This window comes from Juglans regia, chromosome 7 (genome assembly GCF_001411555.2).
Source record: "Juglans regia cultivar Chandler chromosome 7, Walnut 2.0, whole genome shotgun sequence".
Lineage (NCBI taxonomy): Eukaryota > Viridiplantae > Streptophyta > Magnoliopsida > Fagales > Juglandaceae > Juglans > Juglans regia.
Window position 1 is genome coordinate 43,038,440 of NC_049907.1, and position 23,290 is coordinate 43,061,729.

At 37.2% G+C, this 23,290-nt stretch overlaps 4 protein-coding genes across 10 annotated transcripts; 1 reads left to right on the plus strand and 3 right to left on the minus strand.

The window, feature by feature from the left end:
• Positions 1 to 423: 423 nt before the first annotated feature.
• On the plus strand, positions 424 to 3,403 carry LOC109001964 (exocyst complex component EXO70A1-like). The gene is made up of 2 exons (XM_018979494.2): positions 424 to 2,795; positions 3,018 to 3,403. Exon 1 carries the CDS (start codon positions 708 to 710, stop codon positions 2,562 to 2,564), a length of 1,857 nt encoding a protein of 618 aa, XP_018835039.1. The 5' UTR covers positions 424 to 707; the 3' UTR covers positions 2,565 to 2,795; positions 3,018 to 3,403.
• A 725-nt stretch (positions 3,404 to 4,128) lies between these two features.
• Positions 4,129 to 8,748, minus strand: LOC109001965 (transmembrane protein 87A). The gene is made up of 5 exons (XM_018979495.2): positions 8,265 to 8,748; positions 6,427 to 7,345; positions 5,453 to 5,548; positions 4,685 to 4,821; positions 4,129 to 4,589 (listed from the first exon to the last, which is right to left on the minus strand). The coding sequence occupies exons 1-5, from the start codon at positions 8,483 to 8,485 to the stop codon at positions 4,415 to 4,417; spliced, it is 1,548 nt and encodes a 515-aa protein (XP_018835040.1). The 5' UTR covers positions 8,486 to 8,748; the 3' UTR covers positions 4,129 to 4,414.
• Positions 8,749 to 9,604: 856 nt separating this feature from the next.
• LOC109001967 (sm-like protein LSM1B) lies at positions 9,605 to 12,544 on the minus strand. Its single transcript, XM_018979498.2, has 5 exons — positions 12,035 to 12,544; positions 11,212 to 11,280; positions 10,980 to 11,095; positions 10,821 to 10,883; positions 9,605 to 9,994 (listed from the first exon to the last, which is right to left on the minus strand). Exons 1-5 carry the CDS (start codon positions 12,093 to 12,095, stop codon positions 9,917 to 9,919), a joined length of 387 nt encoding a protein of 128 aa, XP_018835043.1. The 5' UTR covers positions 12,096 to 12,544; the 3' UTR covers positions 9,605 to 9,916.
• A 1,079-nt stretch (positions 12,545 to 13,623) lies between these two features.
• On the minus strand, positions 13,624 to 22,577 carry LOC109001966. Of its 7 annotated transcripts, XM_018979496.2 has the most exons (9): positions 22,484 to 22,577; positions 22,118 to 22,165; positions 21,342 to 21,432; positions 21,132 to 21,166; positions 15,796 to 15,871; positions 14,781 to 15,316; positions 14,234 to 14,399; positions 14,028 to 14,086; positions 13,624 to 13,875 (listed from the first exon to the last, which is right to left on the minus strand). In XM_018979496.2, the coding sequence occupies exons 5-8, from the start codon at positions 15,857 to 15,859 to the stop codon at positions 14,067 to 14,069; spliced, it is 786 nt and encodes a 261-aa protein (XP_018835041.1). In that variant the 5' UTR covers positions 15,860 to 15,871; positions 21,132 to 21,166; positions 21,342 to 21,432; positions 22,118 to 22,165; positions 22,484 to 22,577; the 3' UTR covers positions 13,624 to 13,875; positions 14,028 to 14,066. The 7 variants fall into 7 exon arrangements, 1 of the variants encoding a protein (XP_018835041.1); XR_004801969.1 differs by lacking the exons at positions 13,624 to 13,875; positions 14,028 to 14,086; positions 14,234 to 14,399; positions 14,781 to 15,316; positions 15,796 to 15,871 and adding an exon at positions 17,905 to 18,166; XR_004801968.1 differs by lacking the exons at positions 13,624 to 13,875; positions 14,028 to 14,086; positions 14,234 to 14,399; positions 14,781 to 15,316; positions 15,796 to 15,871 and adding an exon at positions 17,905 to 18,174.
• Between the last annotated feature and the right edge of the window lie 713 nt (positions 22,578 to 23,290).

The following is a 23,290-nucleotide window of genomic DNA, read 5'->3' on the forward strand; positions in this document are numbered from 1 at the left end:
ATTTGGACATATATAGATATAATGGTAAAATAAAAATACTGTCATGACGTGTAATTTTCACTCTCTAAGCTCTTGTTTAGTTATATATATATATGAGATGAAATTTAAAAATTAAATAAAATATTATTAGAATATAATTTTTATTTTAAAATTTTAAAAAATTAAATTATTTAATATATTTTATACATAAATTTAAAAAAATTATAATAATTAAATAAAATGAGATGGTTTGATTAATCAAATTAGATGTAAGTATTATATAATTTATTTTTTTAAAATGAGAATATTTTTAACTAAACCATTAATTTAGGAACAGATAATTAGAAGATAAATGTGTCGGAAACAGATAGCCAAGTGGTAGCCAATGAAAACCAAACATCTATACGAGTCCATAATTTGGACTCTGAAAATTCACGTCAAGACAGAGAAAACAAAAAATCAAAGCAACCATACATACTTGTCCAAGCTCCTCCTCTGGCCTTCGCCAACACCAGCAGCACCTCCATTTCCTCCCCCGAGACAAATTCTCTCTCTCTCTCTCTCTCTCCCTCTCTACGTATATATATCTCTTTCCCAATAATTCATCAGTCCAAATATTTCCAGCGAAAGCAACCGCTTTTGCTAAATTTATAGACTGAAGTAAGATAATTAAAAGGAAAAAGATTATACTTCCTTCTCTTTCGATTTTTTTTTTTTTAATTTTTGGAATGGAGCCGCCGCCGCCGCCGGAGGATAGCAGAATACCGTTGGATTCGGCGGAGAAAATAATTCTACGGTGGGACTCCACGGCGTCAGAAGAAGCGAGAGAGAGAATGATCTTCGAGTCCGATCGCCAGGAGGTCGATCGTTACTTGCAGGCCATCGATGAAATCCAACGGTCGTTATCGTCGACCTCACTGTCCGGCGACGATAGCCAAGGCAGCAACAAGGTCAACACCACCATCCAGATCGCCATGGCTCGCCTGGAGGACGAGTTCCGCAACATCCTCCTCGGCCACACCTCTCCCATCGAAACCGACTCCTTCACCAGCACCACAGGCATCGATCCCAGCTCCTCCACCCTGTCCTTTTCTTCTATAACTACCAGTCCTACTGAACTCGACGACCTCGTGGATGACCATTTTGGGGAAGAGGATCTCGCGGACGCCAGCGGCAGATCAAGCTACCGATCATCCTGTAGCATCCGCGAGATCGATCTCGTACCGTCCGATGCGATCTTTGACCTCCGAAGCATCGCGGAGCGGATGATCTCCGCCAACTACCTCCGCGAGTGCATTCAAGTCTACGGCAGCGTCCGAAAATCAGCAGTTGACGCAAGTTTTCGGAGGCTAGGGATCGAAAAACTGAGTATCGGCGATATACAGAGGTTAGAGTGGGAGCAACTGGAGACGAAGATCCGACGGTGGATACGAGCCGCAAAGGTCTGCGTCAGGGTTTTGTTTGCGAGTGAGAAAAGGCTCTGCGAGCAGATTTTCGAAGGAGTGGGAACCGCCGTGGACGATGCGTGTTTTATGGAGACCGTTAAGGGCCCGGCGATTCAGTTGTTTAATTTTGCCGAGGCGATCAGTATAAGCCGGCGGTCCCCCGAGAAGTTGTTCAAAATCCTCGACCTCCACGACGCGTTGATGGATTTGATACCGGACATCGACGTCGTGTTCGAATCGAAATCATCCGAGTCTATACGGATTCAGGCAGCAGAGATTTTATCTCGGCTTGCGGAGGCTGCGAGGGGAATCTTGTCGGAGTTCGAGAGCGCGGTACTGCGCGAGCCGTCGAAAGTTCCAGTACCGGGCGGTACGATTCACCCACTGACGAGGTACGTGATGAATTATATAAGCTTGATTTCGGATTATAAGCAGACTATGAATGAGCTTGTCGTGTCAAAACCTTCTACTGGGTCAAGGTATTCGGGTGATCCGACGACTCCGGATATGGAGTTTGCGGAGCTAGAGGGAAAGACCCCTTTGGCGCTTCATTTGATTTGGGTGATTGTAATTTTGCAATTCAACTTGGAGGGCAAGTCGAAGCATTACAAGGATACTTCTTTAGCTCATTTATTTATGATGAACAACGTGCACTACATTGTTCAGAAAGTGAAAGGGTCGACGGAGTTAAGAGAAATGATTGGCGACGACTATCTGAAGAAGCTAAGCGGGAAGTTGAGGCAGGCCGCTACTAATTATCAGAGGGCGACTTGGGTGAGGGTATTGTATTGCTTGAGAGATGAGGGGTTGCATGTGAGTGGGAGTTTTTCGTCTGGGGTTTCCAAGACTGCTTTGAGAGAGAGGTTCAAGTCGTTCAATGCCATGTTTGAGGAGGTTCATAGGACTCAAGCTGCGTGGTTGGTACCCGATCCGCAGCTTAGGGAGGAGCTGCGGATATCTATATCTGAGAAGTTGATCCCGGCTTATAGGTCATTCTTTGGGCGGTTCAAGAGCCATATAGAGAACGGAAAGCACCCCGAGAATTACATCAAGTATTCAGTGGAAGATTTGGAGACTGCTGTCCTGGATTTCTTTGAGGGCTACCAGGTGTCCCAGCACCTGAGAAGGAGATCTGGATGAAGTTGAGTTTTGTGAGTTAGAAACTAGAACAGAAATTCTTTTAATTTTTCTGTGGAGTATTTTGGGTGATCTGGATGTGATGCTGATCAATCTGGGACTTCCTGAGCTCTCCGATTCATTTGAGTTTCATCATTCAATGGTCTGTGGGTCGGATGAGATCAACTTCTACGGGAAGATCAAGTGTCGCGCTCTGGAAAATCCTAGTCTCGCAGCTTGAATGCTTCTTACCCTGTAAGCATGTGATTTGTTCTCCTAGCACGTTCTAGATTTTGTTGCTTTCTGTTCATATTGGAATTGTTGTATGCGTGTATGCTTTTACTCTTGTAATGTCAACAAGCAGTTCCCTTTTTTATAGTTTCAGATGCATCTTGTATCATGTTTCAGTTTTGTCCTCCATAATATGGAAAATGGAATCTTAGTAGAGCATTGACAATCTGGCCGTTTCCTTTTCAGGGTTATAATGTTTCCAGGGTTGATTGAGTTAATACCAAAAATGGACTACTAGATAAGCTTCCACAATCTGATAGAAAACTAATGGAGAGTTGCTCAAGATGTTTTTTGTAGCTAAAAACTGCGTACATTAGTTCAAGTTTCGCATAAATCCATGTAATATTCCTGGTAATCCCAGCAACCATATATTATTTATAGTTGTCTGCTTCCAAGCTGCATCCTAGAATTGAGGTGCTTGTGCCTTGTAATACATACTCTGTTTGGAATTTCCAGAACCTCACGTGACGCGGTTAGGAATTTCCTGGTTAAAATGTGACGAGTTCTTTTGAGTTTTTCAACCTCATGTATTCTGATTCGAATATTGATGTTAAGTTCAGAACTTTTTCTTCCTACTTTCTCATAGAAAATGTAAAGGTCTTTTAGATTGGGTGATTTCACATACAGTGAGAATTTTGTTTAGATCGATTAGCTGTGGTCCTGTAGAACCCCTCCCCTCCCCCTCCTTCTCTCTTCAGTGGAAACATCGTCTAAATGGAGGCGCCTGACACTTGTATCTTTCACGGAATAACATGATGAATTATAAGTTTGCAAACTTTGACCCATCAAATTACATATCATCCTACTTTCAAGAATGAATATCTTTACCAATTACATAAAAGTTTACGTGAACCAAGAAGGAAAAACGACATGGGGTCATGCACATTAGATAAGAATGATATTCACACAACACATGTTATAAAATAAGGGTATTTTTGTAAAATGATGTTAGTTTTATAAGATATTTTATAAAAATATCCCTCATTTTAAAACATTATTGTGTAAAATGTTGTGTATTTATCATTTTTCTTAAATCAAATTAAAACATTATTGTGTAAAATGTTGTGTATTTATCATTTTTCTTAAATCAAAGGCGGCATCAGGTCGCTGAGTCGGCATCCATCCAGGCGCAGCATTTCACAGGTACCCACCCCGACGGCTGATGTTTGATTTTTCCTACAGCTCTGCGTAAGGGATTCTAAATTAATCCTCTCTCTCATCAACAAAATTACTCGAGGATCTTCCCTTCACACTAAAAAGCTATTATTTTTCTTTAAGTTATATTCAAGGAACAGGATCACGGGAACCTCGTTATATTGAGGAACAACACCACTAGTCTCCATTTTCTCATCTGTTACAGCAATAATTGAGCAATCCATTAAATAACTTGACAAGGACTCGGCAACAAAATTACCAAAGGAATTTAGGAACAGGAAAAAAAAAGAAGAGAAAAGTCCAAGTCACGTGATCATCGCAGCATGGAATTGAGTCGTGACCCCTACTTCTGTATACATGCTAGTGGGAATTCAGGGAGTAGCTGAAGGATTACAACAATGAAGCCAAAGTTGCAACTGGGTTTAAATTTACTCAGTCTTCTCTTCTTCCATATCACCGTTCGATACTCCATTGCCACCTTGCACCGGTCTAGCTTCAGGTACACTTCGAACATCCTTTGAAGGAATTGGGGCTGGTTTTATGAGAGTCAGGTTTGTATCATCCTTGTCAAACTCGTCGCTTGCATCTCCAGAGTAAGCATATCTGTCAAACAAAAAAATTGCGTGGGAGTGGAGCTCTTTGGGTAAGAAATACGCAGTTTGGACCTTGAAAAAAAAACATTTTTAGTAGAGCTTTACCGTGTTGAGCTCTGAGAGGGCGCCCAAAGAGCACAGATCACACATAGGAGCGAGAAAGACAAGGCTTGCCAGAATGCCGGGATGATCCATGCAGTCTGCCACTTCTCATTGTAAATATCTGTTGATTTGAAGTAAAGCTGCAAAGTACAAAGTGGGGTGAAATATTTTATCAATAATCTCATATATAGCTGCAAATACAAAGATGGGAATAATCACGTAGCAAGTGACTATTATTAAATCAAGGATGACACAACAGCACGATGAAAAAGAATCATTAATAAAACAAAATCTCACCCCTTTATGGGCATGAAGTAAAAACTCGGTCATACAAGAAATAAACAGTTCCAATCTCTTAGGCAGGATTGATTCTCTTAGGCAGGCATTATCAATCAAACATGTCCTAATATAAAGAACAATTTTTTAACAATGGTGTCTACTTTTTAAATCAATCCTATAACTTTAATTATCTTGAATCCATTTGTGCACCTAACTTGTATATAATAATTGCTTGAAACAATTGATAATGGTGATTTATGATGCTACAGTTTGCGTCCCTCCATGGGTTTTTAACGAATTCTTTCTATTATCTTCACCTTCCCCAATTTCTATAGATGTTATTTCTTGATAAGTTATAATTTCTATAGATATCATAAATTCAACTGGTACGAATTACTAGGTCATTTGGCAGACAACAAATTTCATGAATATGCTAGTAGATAACATTGTTCTCATTATCTTCTTAAACACGAGTGCCAGCGTGTGGATTACCTCATAGCATATCCAACCCACGGACACAATAACAGCTACGGCCAAAGCATTTGTAAACTTCCTGTATATATCCAGTTTAATCAGCATTCTTCTAGCCTGTCATGTCACAAAAAAGAAGAAAAAAAAAAAATCACTGCCTAGATATTTGTATGTTAAAACGCATAAGAAGATGAGGTAGCATTACATAATGCAAGCATTGATGAAGCTAAGGCTTGAACAGCCAACCAATTCCAGTGTAGAAGGCACAAACAGGTATCCTCCAGATACTCTTTGAAGGATTCTGTTGTATCTTTTGTATACATTTTGTGTACATGGGCTATGCCTAATGCTTCCATTAATAAATTTCTTAATTACTTATCAAAAACTATTTGAAGGATTCTGCCGATCTAGTAGTGTACCCTGAGAAGCAATTTTTATTTTGATTTTCTCTTTTAACAAGAGATCAAAGATTCCATAACCCCACAAATCATCCTCCCGAGTTTTAAACTGGCTTTTGTTTTAAATTTGAAACCACAATGGAAGGCCGTGTCTTTCCATATTCCCTAAAGGACAGTGCTAGGGGGCCGCCCAGCATGTACTGCCACGCACCCCTAGTGCATTTCCATTTTTTTTTTCAGACATTTTTTAAACATATTTAAACATTTTAAAAAAATACACATATTCACTAGTAGTCACTTTCTTTAACCATTAAAAAAAATTAAAATATGAGCCGTCAAACCGAGGGGGCAAAATCAGGCGGCTACTTGCATTTTCCTTCCCTAAAACTATAGCTTACACACTTGAACCAACTTTAGTTTTGAGGAACAAGAATAAAGTCATAAGAGCCCTTTTACTTGTAAGCTGGTGTGGAGAACACACCCTCCACATCAATGACATGACAAGATTTATTTGTAAAAGAAATTTAAGTTTCAATTTTCATAAGATCTTCACAGAAAGAAATACTAAAATGAATAAGAGCATATCTAACTAGTTACCTGAAGCTTGTTTAATGTGGCAGAGAGGGAAGTAAATATCCAAAGAATGAAAAAAGCATCCAAGACTGCCACAGGAAGAATCAAAAAGAGTCTTGCCTTTCCTGAAAGGTCACTTACTGCACCAACATTTTCTACCAATTCAAGTACTTCAGTTGCCACAAAGAATGTCACCCCGAGCATGACCACCTTTGATGTAAGCCCACCCAGGGTAGGTCTCACAACACCATAGCCCATCGCAACCATTAAAATGATCAAACGTGCTACTGTACGCTTAACAGACCCAGAAGTGACAGCCCACATGGTTATCCCAGTTGGCCTGATTCCAGTCTCGTTGAATTCGGCATACTCAAAATACCATAGAGTCATCTCAAACATGCCCAGCGTTATGACTAGTGTGATACAGTTCTGCAATGGAAGAACTTCTCTCCAAAATCTTGCATACTGGGAGAACCAAAAGATCCCAAGTATCAGAAAAGCAAAGGACATGAACCCGTAGAAATTCATAAGTGGTGCCATTCGACCAGGTAAGTAGCCAGCAGGATTTTTCCATATTGTATTTCCATCCACAACTAAACCTTTCAGCTTTGGATCGCAATGAATGAAATACATGTTATACATCCCAGTTTTAGCTATCTGTATTGACTTTGATGGCAACATTGCAGCTAGTTCCTCTACACCAAATGAGACGCTAACCACTTGGGGCCAGCCAGGATTCTCTGTAGATGGGCGGTGGATTATTTCTCCTTCTGAACATACACCTAATTTTGCAAGATCTGCTGAGCAACAGACTGCTCTTTGACCCCCATAGGCTGAACCCCCAATTGTTTGTCTATCTTCCACCTCAAAAACAATAGCATGTACTGGACCCGAGCTGAAGTTCGCAAATTCCTTGTCTCTCCGAAATGTAACCTTTTCAAAACTGGTTTCATATTACAACATGTCAGGCAATGGGAACAAATAATTGAACCAATGGAAACTAAAGCATTCCTTAATATATCACTCATCAACGTTATTCGTCAAATTCAAAATATAAAAAGGAATAGAGAATGCACAAATGGAAAATAAAAAATAACAGTGAGTTGACTCAAATGAAATTTTGACTATTGTAAGTGTAAGATGAAGGGGCGCCCACATGGGCAAACCCCTCCTATGCCATAACGGCATGTAACACATGGCTAAATGGCCATGCGTTACATGCTTGAGAACAAAAGTGGCAAGGGCCACTTTATTGCAAGGATTAAAGCTAGGCCAGCCGCATGTGACGCACAGGGAGGGCTATATAGATATTTTTTTTGCCCATGTGATGCACAGATAGGGTCTATATAGATGGTTCACCGTAAATCCTAAAAAAAATACAGAATCTCTCTATATTTTTGTTCACTCTTGAGAAAGTATCTAGGTCGTGGGTGTATAGAGTGTTACTCTAGTTTTATTCTAGAGTAGTACACTTTACCACCAAGAGGAGACGCTTGAGACTTGCTAGATTTTTTGTTCAGTCTGGATAGACTTGTGGAGCAACTCAATAAGCTGTGCTTGAGGTATTCAGCTGTGCATTCTTACAGCAAGAATATCGAATTCCGTCCCCCCTCCTTTTAAATGCGTAAATAGCTAACAATTGTTGTTAGTCGATGATCTTTGCCCTAAATTTCAATTCGCACCAGACTCACAATGAACATTTCAGTGTCTTAGGATGCAATACGCATTCCAAACTAGATCTTGACAGGATGTACAAAAATAAATCCAATAATCACCAAAAAATCATCAAATATAAGAATTTAAGCAACTTTTATCTTTGAAAATAACCAAAGCTTAACAAATCAACAAACTCAATCATTTACCGTATGTAAGACTCGCCATTGGTGGAAGTCTGGCTGTCGGTCTCGCTCGGAGTAGGGACCGAAGAGTAGATTCCCTCGCTGCCAGCGTGGACTACGAAGGCATTGCCTTTAGTGGCGAATCTCTCGCCGGCGTATTCATGAACCGAAGATTCGATTCCAATGCAGGCAAAGCACAGGTAAAGCAGAGCAGCAACCGTACGGGAACAGGAGAGCCGCGTCATTGGATTGAAGCTTTCAGAGCCAGAGAGAGAGGAAAGTTCTGGATCTGTGCTAGTGCTTTGTCGAGAGAGACGTCAGTCCCAGGTTTTCCACTTTGGGTTTGTTTGGCTGACTACTGGTTAAAAGCGTAGGATTAAGGAAATGATTGGGAAAACAGAAGAGTGAGGCGGAGGCCCATTATAATTTATAACCGTTGATGGTTGAGCTTTTGGAGAAAATGAAGGTAACAGCTGTGACTTCGGAAGGAAGGAAGTCTATGTTGAGGCTGACCAATGGGCTTTCTTTCTTTCTTACTTCCGGTGATTACGGAATAGCAGACTCGATGTCGGTGATATGCTTCCCTTTAATAATAACTAACGAGTCATGAAAGAATAATAATAAAACAAAAAAGATATTTGCAATTTAGATTGTGTAAATTTCATATTCTATCTTAAAAAATTATAAGAAAATTTAAAATTTATATAAAAAAATTATTTTTTTAATAATATATTACACTTTTTTAAGGAAGTGTGCGCGAAGATTTCATACCTTAACATTGTGTGTAGAATTTCTTAAAAAATAAACTCATAAAATCTATTTTATAATAAGAATAATCACAATTATAAAGAGATATTACGAGCTTGCTTTTGTAAAATTTTTATTGTGACTAAAATATTTATTAAAATAATAAAGAGATATTACGGTTTAAATAGTAAAATGTGATAAAATAATTTTAAATAAAAATTAAATAAAATATTGATAAAATATTATTTTTTAATATTATTATTATTTTAAAATTTAAAAAAATTATAATGATGAGAATAGATAAAAACATTCAAGGGAAATGATTTAGTGCTAAAACGTCAATATTTCATTAGAATAGGACAACAAAAAAAGTGGCTAGCTTCCGCATATAATTCAACTCTTCAATACGATTAAAGACATTGTATCCAAGGAAAAAAGAAAACATTATTAAATTTAAATCTCATATAGAATTCATCCAATTTTGGGAGAGACACCATTTCCCGTAAAAAGAACATAACAAATAGAAGAGTTAACGAACCTCTTGACTTTAATGGTAAAGACCTTTTTGTTTCTTTTGCTGAATAAATAGTAAAAAGATGTAGACGACGTCATTGCCATTTTCCCAATCTTTGGCTGTATTTGGTGAAAACCCCAAAAAGTGATGGGCTTACGAATTACTAACATCATCTATCTTCTAAATCAAAGAAGAGAAATACTACTCACCTTCATTCGAACAAATATTACACACGAGGAATTTGAAAAACGTTGGACCTTTTAGAATCCTAATTCCCAAAGATTACGCCCTCTAACATCATCTATCATTATCCAACAGCCAAAACGGGGATAGAGAAACTAAATGTGCTGAGAGAGAAGCCGCTATAATATTTGCGGACAGACATGTGAAGTTTTCCACGAAGTAGCCAACCTCATCAATCCAGGTCAAGGAATTCCATTCTTTTCCTCATGGAACCTTTAAGATCTGTAGCTTCCCTTTCTGCTTTCTGTGCCTGCAAAATTTTGATGCAAGTCAAATACAATATGAGGAAATCCAATACAAAATTATAGGGGAAAGCTTGCCGCCAACCCCTCCCCCCAAAAAATCAACAATCTTCATCACTGAAAAATGAAGAAAATTGAACTAGACAAATGAGTATGGGCTCGGCAAGTTAGTAAATGAGTATAGAATTCTGTGTGGATTCTCCACAATTCCACCTAAAAAAACAACCTTTTCAAGAAAACTCACAGAGCTAATTACCTCCACAAGCGTGTGTGTTTGTTGCTCTGGCACATCCCCTAATATATACAGTGATATACAGTAATACACAATCCATATTTATTTTTGTAACATGACAATACATTCAAAACTTTCCATACAAAATACAAATAACTTATTTACATAACACTTCAACAGATGATAAATATTTTTAACACTGAGTTTGTCTACCTTTCCTCTTCATACTCTCTTTTTTAATCAGTTAAGAAAGGTTCAACATATCAACGTTTCTCTCTAGAAATTTCTTTGAAACTATCTCTCTTAAAAAAAGTCAATTAACCGAATGCACTAAAGATAAATACAGGACCAACACAAGCCAGGTTAACATATCATTATTAACTCCGCCCCTAAGGAACTAATGGCATAACATATATTCATATTCTCAAATAGATAAATGCATAAAAAGAAACTACATAAGCGAGGAGACTTTGTGAACTACCAATAGAGCAATGATCATGTATCAAAAAGTCAACAGTTATGATCAATATATTACATTCAATATTTTGTTCTTTCCTAAACTAATTTATGGACTAAAAGAATATCATAATAGTACCGCTTACCCTTTTAATTTCTGCTTCAGAAACACGAGTCATATGTGGGGGAAGTTCCTCTCTCTCTAAGTCCTAAAAAACCAAGTGAAGATCTTAAGAAATACAAGGGTGTTTATTTCACAGGGAAAAAATCAACAGATATGAAAGGTAACTAACAATTGGTCATACCAGCTCACCAATTAAAACAACATTCTCTCCACGGATTATATATAGGCCCAAAGGAATATCACAATAAAGCTCACCAACAATAACTCTCTCACATGCTTCCTCAAGGACAGCATTGGCTGCAATAGGAGGAATATAACATTTTCAGTCATTTAAAAAATTATAGTTAAAAAGAACGATTAAAAAATTTTATAGCATGTGAAACCCTAAACAATCAGAATGGAAACATCAGTACCAAATTGATCAAAAGAACGAAGTATTCCCAAGAGCTTTCGACCATCTCGCAGCAGTACAAGAAGTTTCTCTGTTGCATTAATAATAGTGTGAGACCAAGAAATGGCGAGAAAAAAATTGGTCCATCCAGAATTTGTAAGCCAGTTTAAATCTACAAGGCAAAAACCTATGAGCTTCCGAGTCATGCAGATAATGTTTGGGTTAAAAATGCTTTGCATGTGAAATAAGGTAGAACAAAGGGAAGGCAAAACTCTACATAAGAAGACCCAGATGTTCAAGTAGAACCATTCAACCAATCTCACACTAGAACATTAAATATATTTTTTCCTTTTGTAGGAAGTATTCAAGATTTCCTAAAAGATGAAGGATCCCAATCTAGAAACCATAACTGATTATTTTAAAACATAAGGCCACCCAAAACTTGACCCTTGAAATTCAGAGCACCAAGTAAGCGAGCTACTAAAACTTTTCCTGTCTTGAAAAGAAACATCTATGTACGAAAACGTAAATCAATAAACAGAAATTCTTGACACCGCACACTTGCTGCATAAACAATGAAATTGCAACAAACCATTTACATAGTCATATCGAAACAACAAGAATAAAACAACCACTCCAACAATCTCTCTCTTGGTTATACCCATAAGACCACATCATAGATACTTGCTGCATCTCAAAATTCATAACCAAGAAAAATACCTAAACTGTAAAATGGTAACATCCAAAATCAAGCACACCAGCAATACGGAGACGTTAAAATATACAAGAAAACCACAGAGGGAGAGAGAGAGAGAGAGAGAGAGAGAGAGAGAGAGAAAGCATACTGTCAAGATAACTGGCAAGAGAGGTAGAGAGGTAGATATCTTCAGGGCCTGCCCAAGACATCGATAGTTAAAAATGAAGCTTTTTTCGGTATCTCAAAAACCACCGAAAACTTCTCTACAAACCAAACCAATAATGGCATTGGCAGCTCAGACTTCCCTTCGATATGCCACCTCACCAAACCCTTTCAGAAATCCTCCAAAAACAACAACAAAATAAACCCCGACCCAAAAGATCTCCAAAAAGGAACAAAACCCTAAAACTTTCAGATCCAAAAACCCTAGAAAGTTAGAGACCAAAGAAGTGGGTGGATGATTGATATTTCTCGCCCAGATTGATGGCCAGTCTAGGTTGGGGCTGCAGATGAACTCAGATCCAATCCCGCCGGAAGAGATTCAGAAGGAATTGACTGAAAATCGAAGGGAAATCGAGAAAGGGACACCGCGGGATTTCTTCTCCTCCCTCTTTTATTTGTTAATTGTTTGGGTTGAGTTTGGTTCGCTGATTAATCTTAGAATCGGAATGTAAATTGTAAACATAAAATGTTAACTATGAAGCTAAACGACTTGTAGTATTATTTCTTCTCTATGATCCATATGCTACAACTCTTCCACCTTCGCGACTAGGCCTTGTTTGTTTTTGGAGATGAGATAAGATGAGATGAGATTAAAGTTAAAAAGTTAAATAAAATATTGTTAGAGTATATTTTTTAATATTATTTTTGTTTTAGAATTTGAAAAAGTTGAATTGTTTATTTTATTTTGTATTGGAAGTTGAGAAAGTTGTAATGATTAGATAAGATGAGATGAGATGTTTTTCCAAAACAAACGAGCCCTAAAATAACGGCCTCTCTTCACTTTCATTTCTTTCACGGTTTCACTAGCAAATAATCTTCAAACTCTACTTTTCAGCTTGGCATTTCAATTTTTTATTTGTAATATAAACACAAAAAAAAATTTATATTATGCAAGGAAAATGACGATATGAATTTCTTTTTGAGTAATGCTACATACAGTTATGGAATGGACAAGTACCATACAGTTGCTTTGAAAAAAGTAAGGTTTACTATTAAAAAATTAAATAATTTTTTCATGTAGATTCAGTATTTATTTACTTTTTTCAAAATAATTACGTGGCGCTTGCACACTCACGACTACAACTATCATTTCTTTTTCTTCCCCACCCTCATTCCCATCTCCCTTATTTTTTTCCTCCCAAGTCCAAGCTTTACAGGCCAGGAGTTTTCGAACCCTCCACCATTAATGACATCTTCTCCTTTCTTGCCACACAACTTTGAGAATTAAAGCCACATTTGTTTTGAGTTTTCTCCATTACTAGTGTAGCACATTTCTTTCGTACCTTGTGAAATGAATTAAAGCCACACAAAAATAAATGAAATCCTACCAGGCCAGGAAGATAACAACTGCCTAAGCTATGAGAAGCAAATTAGAGTCTTTCATGCATGGAAACTTGTTTTAGTAAGCTACAATATCTCCATGATTCAATGTCCATATATATATGTATAATATTATTCACGATAACATAGACCCGGATGAAACATGTAGATATATAATGTCTAGCTTTGCCGGCCGGTACAACCTACAGAAATCCTTTTGACGATATCTTATAACATGTGTTGTAGTCTGTCCACAGATACAACCATGAAAGAAAGGGGGGAAGCACCGTTAACAAACGATCGAGAGACATTATCTGGATCAAATACATTTCGAGGTCCTCTCACGAGAGACACCATTAAAAAGTTTCCTTGATGATTGGTAATGATCCCCCAACTGCATGAGTTTCTTAGAATCCAAAGCATATATAAACGTTTGAATCTGCAAAGCTATCGTAGCATCAAGTTAGAGATATTCAAATTGCCAGTACGTATATAGATTCTTGTGCAGACAAAGATATGAAACTGATCATGCACCCCTAATTGAATTGCTCTCTTGATAAGAAAGATGAAATTGTTTTATTTTAGTTGGGTCTTCTTACCTAGTAATCGAAATATTGATTGTAAAGCTGGAGGCAGATCTATATCTCTAGAACAATATCTGCAGATCATCAGAGAACATGATATCACATTAAATGCCACACATTTTGTGCATGCAATTATCTTTTTCGTCTGAAGCTATGCAAGTTTTGTTGTGTATATAAACATTCATTCTAATCGATCGGTGCTTCACTGAAAGTAACCTTACATTCAGAATCTGTCTTGACCCATTTGCCTCCATCATTGGTCTTCTCCTGCATTTCTTCATCATTTCTCTGCTTTGGCATCTGTTTGTCTTCTAGATATCTCTTCATGGATGATGCCCGAGAAGTGCTTTGAGGGTTCATCTTCTTGTGAAGCATTACTCTCAAAAGCTGTAGGCCAAAATGATGACAAGAAAAAAATATCACTAAAGAAGTTCTATAAATCTAAGCTGGAAGAAAGATGATTATGCAGTAACATTAGTTTGGCATATGTGCACAAAACGATATTAAAATTTCAGATCAGATCCCATTATTAGTAGTGGACATTGTTTCAAATTGGAGAGCATTTCAATGGCCAGGGCCTTAGCAGCCCGGGCTTTTTCATGGTGAATTAACACCTAGGCCAAATAAATTAGCTATCACAAAGGATAGTGTATATTAATTAGTTGTAATATATATGCAGTACTTTGGCAAGAACAACATACACACTTTGGATGAATGCATGTTAGCCTGTAAGCTGAAACTCCCACATATTGATTTGTTTAGGTATACCTTCTCCATTCTCGACTCTTGAAGTGTATCCCTCAAACTGGGTGCTGGTGCAAACCCACTTCCACAAACAAACATCTTCTTGAGAAGGAAGGAAATTGATTTCTTCCCAATCGCGTTCTTTTTATTATCTGCACAGAATTCTTTACACCTACCAATTATGATACTAATTGTCCGGTCGATGTCTTCATCTCTATCATCCTGCAAATCGCTGCAAAGTGCAGTACTACTAATTCTTCGATCAACCTCCAAGCTTGATGGGCAATTAAGAAATCTATCCAAAGGAAGATCAGCAACAACTTCCTTGATCTCCTTATTTGGTTTACGTGATAAGAGCTTTGTCAACTCCTTTTGTAACTTTCCAACTTCTTCTGGAGTAAAATCTGATACTTCTTCAGATGAAGATGGATTATAATCTTGATCAGTACTATTTTGGCTGCCGAGATTTTCTTTCAAATCATTGTTTCCAAAAGTTCCAATCGCTAGCAAGCCATGGGGCCAGTCATTGAATTCTTCACGTGGCTCTTGTTTCACAGGATCTACACAATTGGAATATAGAATTTACAATCGCAAATAGACATTAAATGGGCACATGTTAAGAAGTCATGTAAATAAGTGGGAAAAAGGGTATATGCTATTATAAGAAGAATAAACCTAGCTAGTAGCAATGTTGAAACAAATTGTCTTGAACAAGGAGGAAGGCTAAGCCTCATGAACAAGTCATGACCCATTAAAGTTCAATATTGCAAACTTAATTTACATCGACATGTTGGATTAAGTTTCTCCCATATATATTACGTTGACTAGAATCTCTTTTCATACAATCCTTTTCCGACCGTTGATCATTTTGATTATCTTTTTGTATTGTGATTAAAAATATTAATAAATTACTAATTGGATATCATGAATTGGATTCAAATTTAGATCCTGATGTAGATCCGACCCATTCACAAACCCGCGTTGACGACAAAAAAGCTAAGCACGCAGGCAGAGCCGCAGAAGTCGAAAGGATGCTTACTGGTAGTTGAAGCTGTGTGCGGTTTGTTGTTGTTCCCTTGTTTCCCGTTAAGCTTATTTTGCATCCAACTGAAAAGCTGCAATCAACCAAATGAAAACCATCATTTCAGAACCATGAACTCGTATCATTTTACGTCGGTACAAGCTAAATGGACAGACAGCCAGCCAACCTCTCTCTCTCTCTCTCTCTCTCTCTCACACACAAACACACAAACTTACCTTCATTTTTTTCACAATAGAAGAACTGAAAGCTAGCTCTTTGAAAGTTATCGAAATGTGATGGAATGAGGTGGCGGGTGGTCTTAATTTGAAAGACGGGGGTGTTCAAAGCCGATCTTAAAAGCCAATGAAAATTGAGCTTTGGGAATTTAAAGCGAAGGAGGGGGCGGTTTTGCTGAATTTCTTGGGCAAGCTGAGAATAATTTTCTATTGGTTCAAGTTCCCAAAGACGACGGCCTTGTACATGACCTCCGTCCTCCTTCTACCTTTTATGCATGCCTTCTGTATTCAAACTTTCTTCTCCAATCATGCACTACCATAAAAACATTCTCATCCAATTTATAATCCATCATGTATATGCCAATAAAATATTTAAAACCCATGGACGAGAATTCAGTGGTCGACTCTGGAACATTTGATGTACGTAGTTAGGAGCCGTTTGTGTCATTGCTTGCATCAACTCGATAATAAAAAGTACAGATCTTAAGACATTTTTCGAGTAAGAAAGTTGAAACCGATCTCAATGCATGATCTGGCAAGATGTTGCTACAACAGTACCTCAAATGACTACTAGTTTAAAATATTTTCGTGCTTTCACTGTTTGCTTTTAATGTTACATAAAGTTCCACGACTATTTCCTCGATTCTTTACAGCATAACTTGGCCCTTCGTTCTACGATATTGCCACATGCTACAAATGCGCATACAATTCAGCATATGTTTGTGAGCTTAGAAAGAAAGATTTTATTTTAAAACATTAGTTTCTCCTTCCATTAACAACGTCTGCAATAGGGAATGTTGAAAATGGAATTTCTGGTCCCAACGGACCGCTAATAAAAGAAAGTTTCCTCTTCAGGTAGATTACAACGTTTTTTTTTCTCTTAACATCTTCACCAGCATATAAAATCAGTAGGTCATCTTTAACTCCATTTTTATTCTCTATTGAAGTTGGAAAAGATAACTACTAATTTTATTTTTTGTTCACGGGATCATGCGGTGAGGAAGCTCAGATAGAGAGAGACAGAGAGAGAGAGAGAGAGCTGCGCCTGCACGCTTTCCTAACAACAATGTAGACACGCATGTCGGTTTAGTATTATTAGCTTCTAGAAATGAAGATATGGGTCTCGTCCCGAGAGATTGTCGAGTAGCAGGCATGCATTGTTATTCATGACCACCCACCGTCACAGAAAATCCTGGAAAAACAAGTACGTACACTTCTTCACGAAAACTTGTCGAAACAGAGGCAGAAGTGGGCGGATCTCTTTGGCAAGAGAAGCAGGATATGAGTTGTTTGCATTCAAAACTTACTCAATTCAATTCATCTTATCTCATCATTACACTTTTTTTAAATTTCTACACAAAATATAATAAATAATTAAACATTTTCAATTCTTAAAACAACTTTTCCAAATTTTCACATAAAATATAATAAATAATTCAATTTTTATTCTCCTATTTACAAACTATCTCAATCTATCTCAACTCATCTCTGAATCCAAACCACTCCTAATCAACTACAAATCCCCCTTGCCAAGCAACACATGCATATAAGCATCATTATGAATTTGAAAGACTGGAATCGTTTATTTTTATATAATTTTTCATTTTATTTTATCTTTATAATTTTTTCAAATTTTTACATAAAATAAAATAAATAATTTAATTTTTTAAAATATTTTATTTAATTTGGTAACTTTTGTGAAAAGAAACGAGGTTGTATATTCCATTGAAATGCTAATTCATATTAGGCTACGGGGTTTAGCTACCAGTTAGCGCACAATCCATATAAGTTTTCTATGTACGACCAATTAATGCGTACCCCTTTCAAAAGTTAAAAGAAAAAGTGTGATACCATTTCCAACTTTGATAATGTAAATTTGATTGCAGCTAACTTCAAATTCATTCTTTGCACACTATTATTGGAGTAAGCAAGTTTATTATCTGCCGAAAACACTAATTGGAAGCATGATGTCGGACCAACACGTGTACCGAATGGGTCGGGTTGACTTCTATCATGATCTAACATTAATCTCTAATCCCCAAACACCCACATACATACCAGAACAGCCATCTCTTAGATTTATGCATAAACTTGTTCCTATCCTAGGGGCCGGCCACCTTATTGCAATTCCATCGCTGCCTTCAAGATCCTCTCTGCATCACTTAAGCATGATTGGACTACAATATTATAAGCAGTATCTTAATCTAATTAAACCATGATAAATAAAATGGGCATAAGCACAATTTACTTGGCTAAATGTTCTGCTTCGTCACTCCCATTGCACAATACAATAAATAAAGGTTTCGTACAGAAATGCATAGCATGTTAGTCATTATAAAATCTATAGTATGGACCACTTATACAATGGACATGCAAAAATGTACGGCCTCCAAGCAAGCTGCACCACAAAATTAAGATTTCTTCTCATGATTTTACATCTAGTTGACGATTACAGATGTTGAAGAACTCGATTACGTGTAAAGATGTCCTACAAAAGTAACACAACTTAAACCAACGCAATGTTCTAGACTCCATCATCAAAATATGAATATCCTATGAATGTAAGTGAAAATATCCCATGCATCCATCGTCACTCAGCTCATCACCGCCGTACCTAAAGAAGTTTTTATTTTTGTTTTTGATTTTTCGGAATTGAAAACTCCTCGAGATGCAGGTAAATGGCAAGTGAAGAGAGCCCAAAAGAATCACTCCCACCAAGATACAACCTTTAACGAAAAAGAGTAGAAACCATGTGGGTTATCGTATCTACTAGATGCCTAGTGTTTGAGACTTCAAGCAACAATGGAAGAGATTTACTAATTGTGGAATGTCACTCTTTGTCCAAGATAAACTAAGACCTTATCTGATGTGGACCTCTATCTTCCATAAAGTGGTGGCCATCATGGTTTGACTAGCTCATCTTTCATGGGATCTTCAGCAAATTAATTAAAAAAAAAAAAAGTGTCTAGCATTACGATTAAGCAAGTGTTTCATCGTGCAAGAAGGTCCCTTCAAACCTCAAGAATCAACATATTATATCTTACTAACATGAAAATAATAAAGTATGGCCTGTGTCTCTCAAACACAATGAGAAAGCCACCATTCCTGGCCGCTAATCAGGACATTGTTGGGCATCCTTTCGTTCCATGGGAGGGGTAGTCCTGTGGTCAGTAATCTCCACTGTATTTTTAGAAATCTCCTAGAGATGTGATAATGCCTATTACTCGTGGAGCTTTTTAACCAATCTCTACACAATATAAATACAAACAACTTCAAAAACTACTGGCATAATTAAATTCTTTGGGCTCTGAACCAGGAGTAGGAAAAATGTTGTAATCACAACAAAATTTATGCCCCATATGGATTTAAGCTTCCCAGTTACTTCTCTCAAACTTTGTATTTACGGGAACAAAACACAGCACTGTATACCTTTAAGACTATATGGAACTCACAAGTGCCTAGTTCTTCTATCTAGTTATAGTTCCCTATTAGTTTACTTCACTCAATCTGACAGGTAAAGTGATTTCCTAATAGAAGCGGCTTAATTTGGAAAACCGGATATGAAGATATATACATGAATACTAAGGCTCTCTCTCTCTCTCAACAGCCCTTGAACCAACTGGCTTGAACATTAGCTTTTTTGGACAACTTTTATCTCACAAGAATGATTTCAATCACAGGATATCTTACAATAACATCAATTGCCAAAATTGTTCTACTATGACAATGTTTCAAATTTACCCTATTCTTTAGCAAGTTGTTAAATCGATGCAGAGGACCCCCTATATAATAAACATTCAGTTGAATGGAAAAATAAAAAGCTACTAGAAGTCACAAGTTGTTGCACATGCTAGAAAGGACTGCAAAAATTAATCTGGAAAATGGAACAACCCACATGACAGTGTACCAAAACAGAATGAAAATGATTAAATGCACATTCTTGCTATAAATGGGCGGTTATGTCGCCTGATAATTGGAGGCTGCAGCCGAACAATGAGGTCATGGCAAGCAAATGAACCAAAATAAACTACAATGCCTATATTACAGTGTAAGATTGAGATATTAGCATGCATGCTAAATTTTTCTCTTTCCACTTCTCTTTGTTTTGTTGTAAGGAAAGTGGGGGCTGTTATGGTTAAAGATTATATATGACTAATGTAATTAAGACAACTATATTTTACCTCATGGATGACTTCTGAGTCATAGACACAATACTTCAACAAGATTTAACTCTATTCTATTGAAAGATGTACAGAAATTGCCAAGACCAACTAGTGTGTATATGCAGTTAACTGGATGCGTAACCACATGCATGTACAATCAGAGAGACATAAGATTTATCCTGGTTACTAATATCATTGCTTTCAGCACTAATCGACCATGCCAAAAAGTCAAATTCCTAGTAAATTTCAATCAGTTTAAGTTCCAAGAAATGAAGATTGACCAACTCTTGCATGCCCATGACGGGACTTTGAACTTGAAACTTACTCATCTTTACCCACCATGTTTTCATTTATATTATAAAGAATGAACTTTCAGCATCATATTCCGTGTTTGAACTAAGCACCGCATCCTCTAATAAAATTTCGTCAAAAATGAACCATTTGATAGAGATCAACTACCAATTGCCCTATTTTTTGGTAAAATAAGGAACTATGAGTCTCATCTATGCTTTTTGGTTTTAGGTGACCTCATCATAGCCATACTGGATAATGGATGATTACTAATCAGAACTCAATCAAACTTAGTTGCTTATATACAAGGGACCTCGTACCAGAAAAAAATTAGTTGAAAATAAACAGTTAGCAATCTGCGTTGGCTTGCACTGGCTTTAATTTTAAAACTGCTTACCTAAATAAAAGTAGAGTCTAGCCAACAATTATGCTTGAATTGCAAAGACCAACAAAATTTATGTATTATCTCACATTTTGCAATACTTAAAATACCCTATAGAACCCTCTGACAAAGCCCATACTAGTTTCTATATTACAGGAACCTATGAAGTTTAATAGAGCAGGACTAAGAAAGTTTACAAGTTTTAGAACAGATGGTCGAACCACTATAAAGGAATTGGAAAACAGTGAGAGTAAATAGTGTAAAGACTAAAGAGACTTGTACCGGTTAAAGTTTGTAATGTTAGGAAGCTACTCCACCTGTCAAAACAAAATCCATCAACCAAAGTAAATATATATATTTATATATATAATCTTTTTAAGCTAGATGCACTTCAGATATATCAGGTACTAGATATTTGGTTACTTGTTTCAGTTCACTATCTCATTTAAGAAGTTGATCTCATGATTACTAAGCCTGCAATTGGAAGCTGACCTTTTTTTTACTTGGTAACCTTTGCAGAATTTGTTCCCTTTTTTACTTGTGTCAGTAAGGTAAGCTACTAAGTTCTACTTTCTTCTCCCCCCTACACAAATAAGTTGCAATAACCATTTTGAGATCACAGATCAAATATCAAGGTTTGAAATCATGCATTGCAATTGGGTGGGAATGTTAGTTCTGAGATTTCAAATTTTAATCCGCTCTCCTTTACCTTCAACACGCAACTTTAGAAGTAGGGAAAGAAATGAGCTAGCAGAGAAAAAAAAGGGGTGAAATTAGTGTTATTAATACGTTTATTTGGGTTCACAGTAGGACAAAATATAAGCATACAGAATGCATGTACAAGCATACAAAATATAAGCCTACAAAATTAGTGTTATGCATTCATTTATTGTCAGAGAAAGTTCATATAACGATGTTAGACAAAGAATTAGCAATACCATTGGAACTGTGAGTTGACTCCTAAATGCTCATGGTTATATACATTTTTTTTCTCCGTGTCCTTCGTCTTCTATCTCTAATATAATAATTTCTGAGAGCTTATTCTTAAGCTCGTGAGCCAGAATTAGTTTGCAACCTAACTGAGCCTAAAATTAAAGGGGGTAAAAACAAAAAAAAAAGGAAAGCAAATCGTGTATCTTGGTCATGTAAAATTCAAAATGGTACTTTCTTTCTTTATCTCCCCCCCACCCCCCGCGGGAGCACTCTGAGCAATCAAACAAGGCAATTAGTAATTGTTATGGAAAAATTGCAACCCTAACTTCGTTTACCTGAAAGGTAAAGGGTCAACGATGCGAAGTTTCATTTGAAGGGTCAAACTGCAAAATAATAATAAAAGTAAATCCAATTAGATTAAAAGAAGAAAATCACCAAAAGGCACAAAACTAATAGAAATACTTCACAGATGACAGATTACGATCCTTCTATTCGTAACGCTTCGTTTGATGGCTTTGAAAATGGAGGAAAAAGAAAAGAAAACGATATAATTGATCTTACTAAGCTACCGTTTGAACATCTGGATCGATTAGGCAATTGTTGCTGTAGTTAGTTTTGGCTTTTTGTTCCATAAATTTGACATAATAAACGTTGAAAATTATATTTGCTTGCAGTTTCTGGGGAATCAAACGGGGAAATACCTGTATTTGTAGTCCACAAATTGTGGGGGAGAAACTCACTAGAAAGACCACAAGATAAGAAATTGAACGAGAGCTCACCGAGGTGGGCGGGAAAATGCACGGCGTGCGACATTTTAGGGGAGCGATTGGTTCAAATACTATACGTAAAAATCCCAAAGAAAAAATAATCTCGATACAACAAATTTTCTTTATTTTCGTAGATAAAAATAAATTTATTGCTTAATTTATAAACATATTTTTATTATAAAATAAATACATATAGTATAAAAGAGAAAAATTTGAGGCTGGATGGGTACCAAAATAATTTTCACACATGTTAATAAGAAACAGTCATGAAGGCACTCGATGAGCCCGCATGTACAAAACAAACACCCTCCCTCTCATTTTTACCTCTTGGATTATTTGTTGACGTAAGTCACGGTAGTTTCTCCTCATGCTACCAACCTTCGTTGCAGCCATGCACTACCGTAGGACAACTTCCACTGCCCAGTTTTATGCCTCCACACCCACGACGTTAGACCTTGCGGCCTCAGTTGCGCATCCTCACCATCACAAAAACCCATGCCAGTGTGCATCCACCCTGCACGGAATCACCTTGCCCAAACCTCACTACCAACCTGCCCCTCAACCACTCGTGGTGCCACCGCCATAGTCCACTGCTCAGCCACCGCAGCACTACCATGCACCACCACCCAACGCTACCGAGACTACATGAAGACGTGGGTTGCATCTTTGGCTTGCTTCTAAGAAATAGAGCACCTTATCCCATCCTCCTTCAATGGTTTCACCCTTTACCAACACCCCACT

Bases quoted from the DNA above. Each gene is read 5' to 3' on its own strand.
- LOC109001966 (XM_018979496.2), bottom strand. From the start codon at position 15,859: ATGCAAAATAAGCTTAACGGGAAACAAGGGAACAACAACAAACCGCAC. The intron at 15,317-15,795 runs GTAAGCATCCTT...CCAATTGTGTAG, and splicing joins GCACACAGCTTCAACTACCA to ATCCTGTGAAACAAGAGCCA. The intron at 14,087-14,233 runs GTAAGGTTACTT...GATGATCTGCAG, and splicing joins GGTCAAGACAGATTCTGAAT to ATATTGTTCTAGAGATATAG.
- LOC109001967 (XM_018979498.2), bottom strand. From the start codon at position 12,095: ATGTCTTGGGCAGGCCCTGAAGATATCTACCTCTCTACCTCTCTTGCC. The intron at 11,281-12,034 runs GTATGCTTTCTC...TTAATGCAACAG, and splicing joins TCTTGCCAGTTATCTTGACA to AGAAACTTCTTGTACTGCTG. The intron at 11,096-11,211 runs GTACTGATGTTT...CTCCTATTGCAG, and splicing joins TCGTTCTTTTGATCAATTTG to CCAATGCTGTCCTTGAGGAA.
- LOC109001964 (XM_018979494.2), top strand. From the start codon at position 708: ATGGAGCCGCCGCCGCCGCCGGAGGATAGCAGAATACCGTTGGATTCG.
- LOC109001965 (XM_018979495.2), bottom strand. From the start codon at position 8,485: ATGACGCGGCTCTCCTGTTCCCGTACGGTTGCTGCTCTGCTTTACCTG. The intron at 7,346-8,264 runs GTAAATGATTGA...ATATGAAACCAG, and splicing joins AATGGCGAGTCTTACATACG to TTTTGAAAAGGTTACATTTC. The intron at 4,590-4,684 runs GTAAAGCTCTAC...TTTGTTTGACAG, and splicing joins CCCTCTCAGAGCTCAACACG to ATATGCTTACTCTGGAGATG.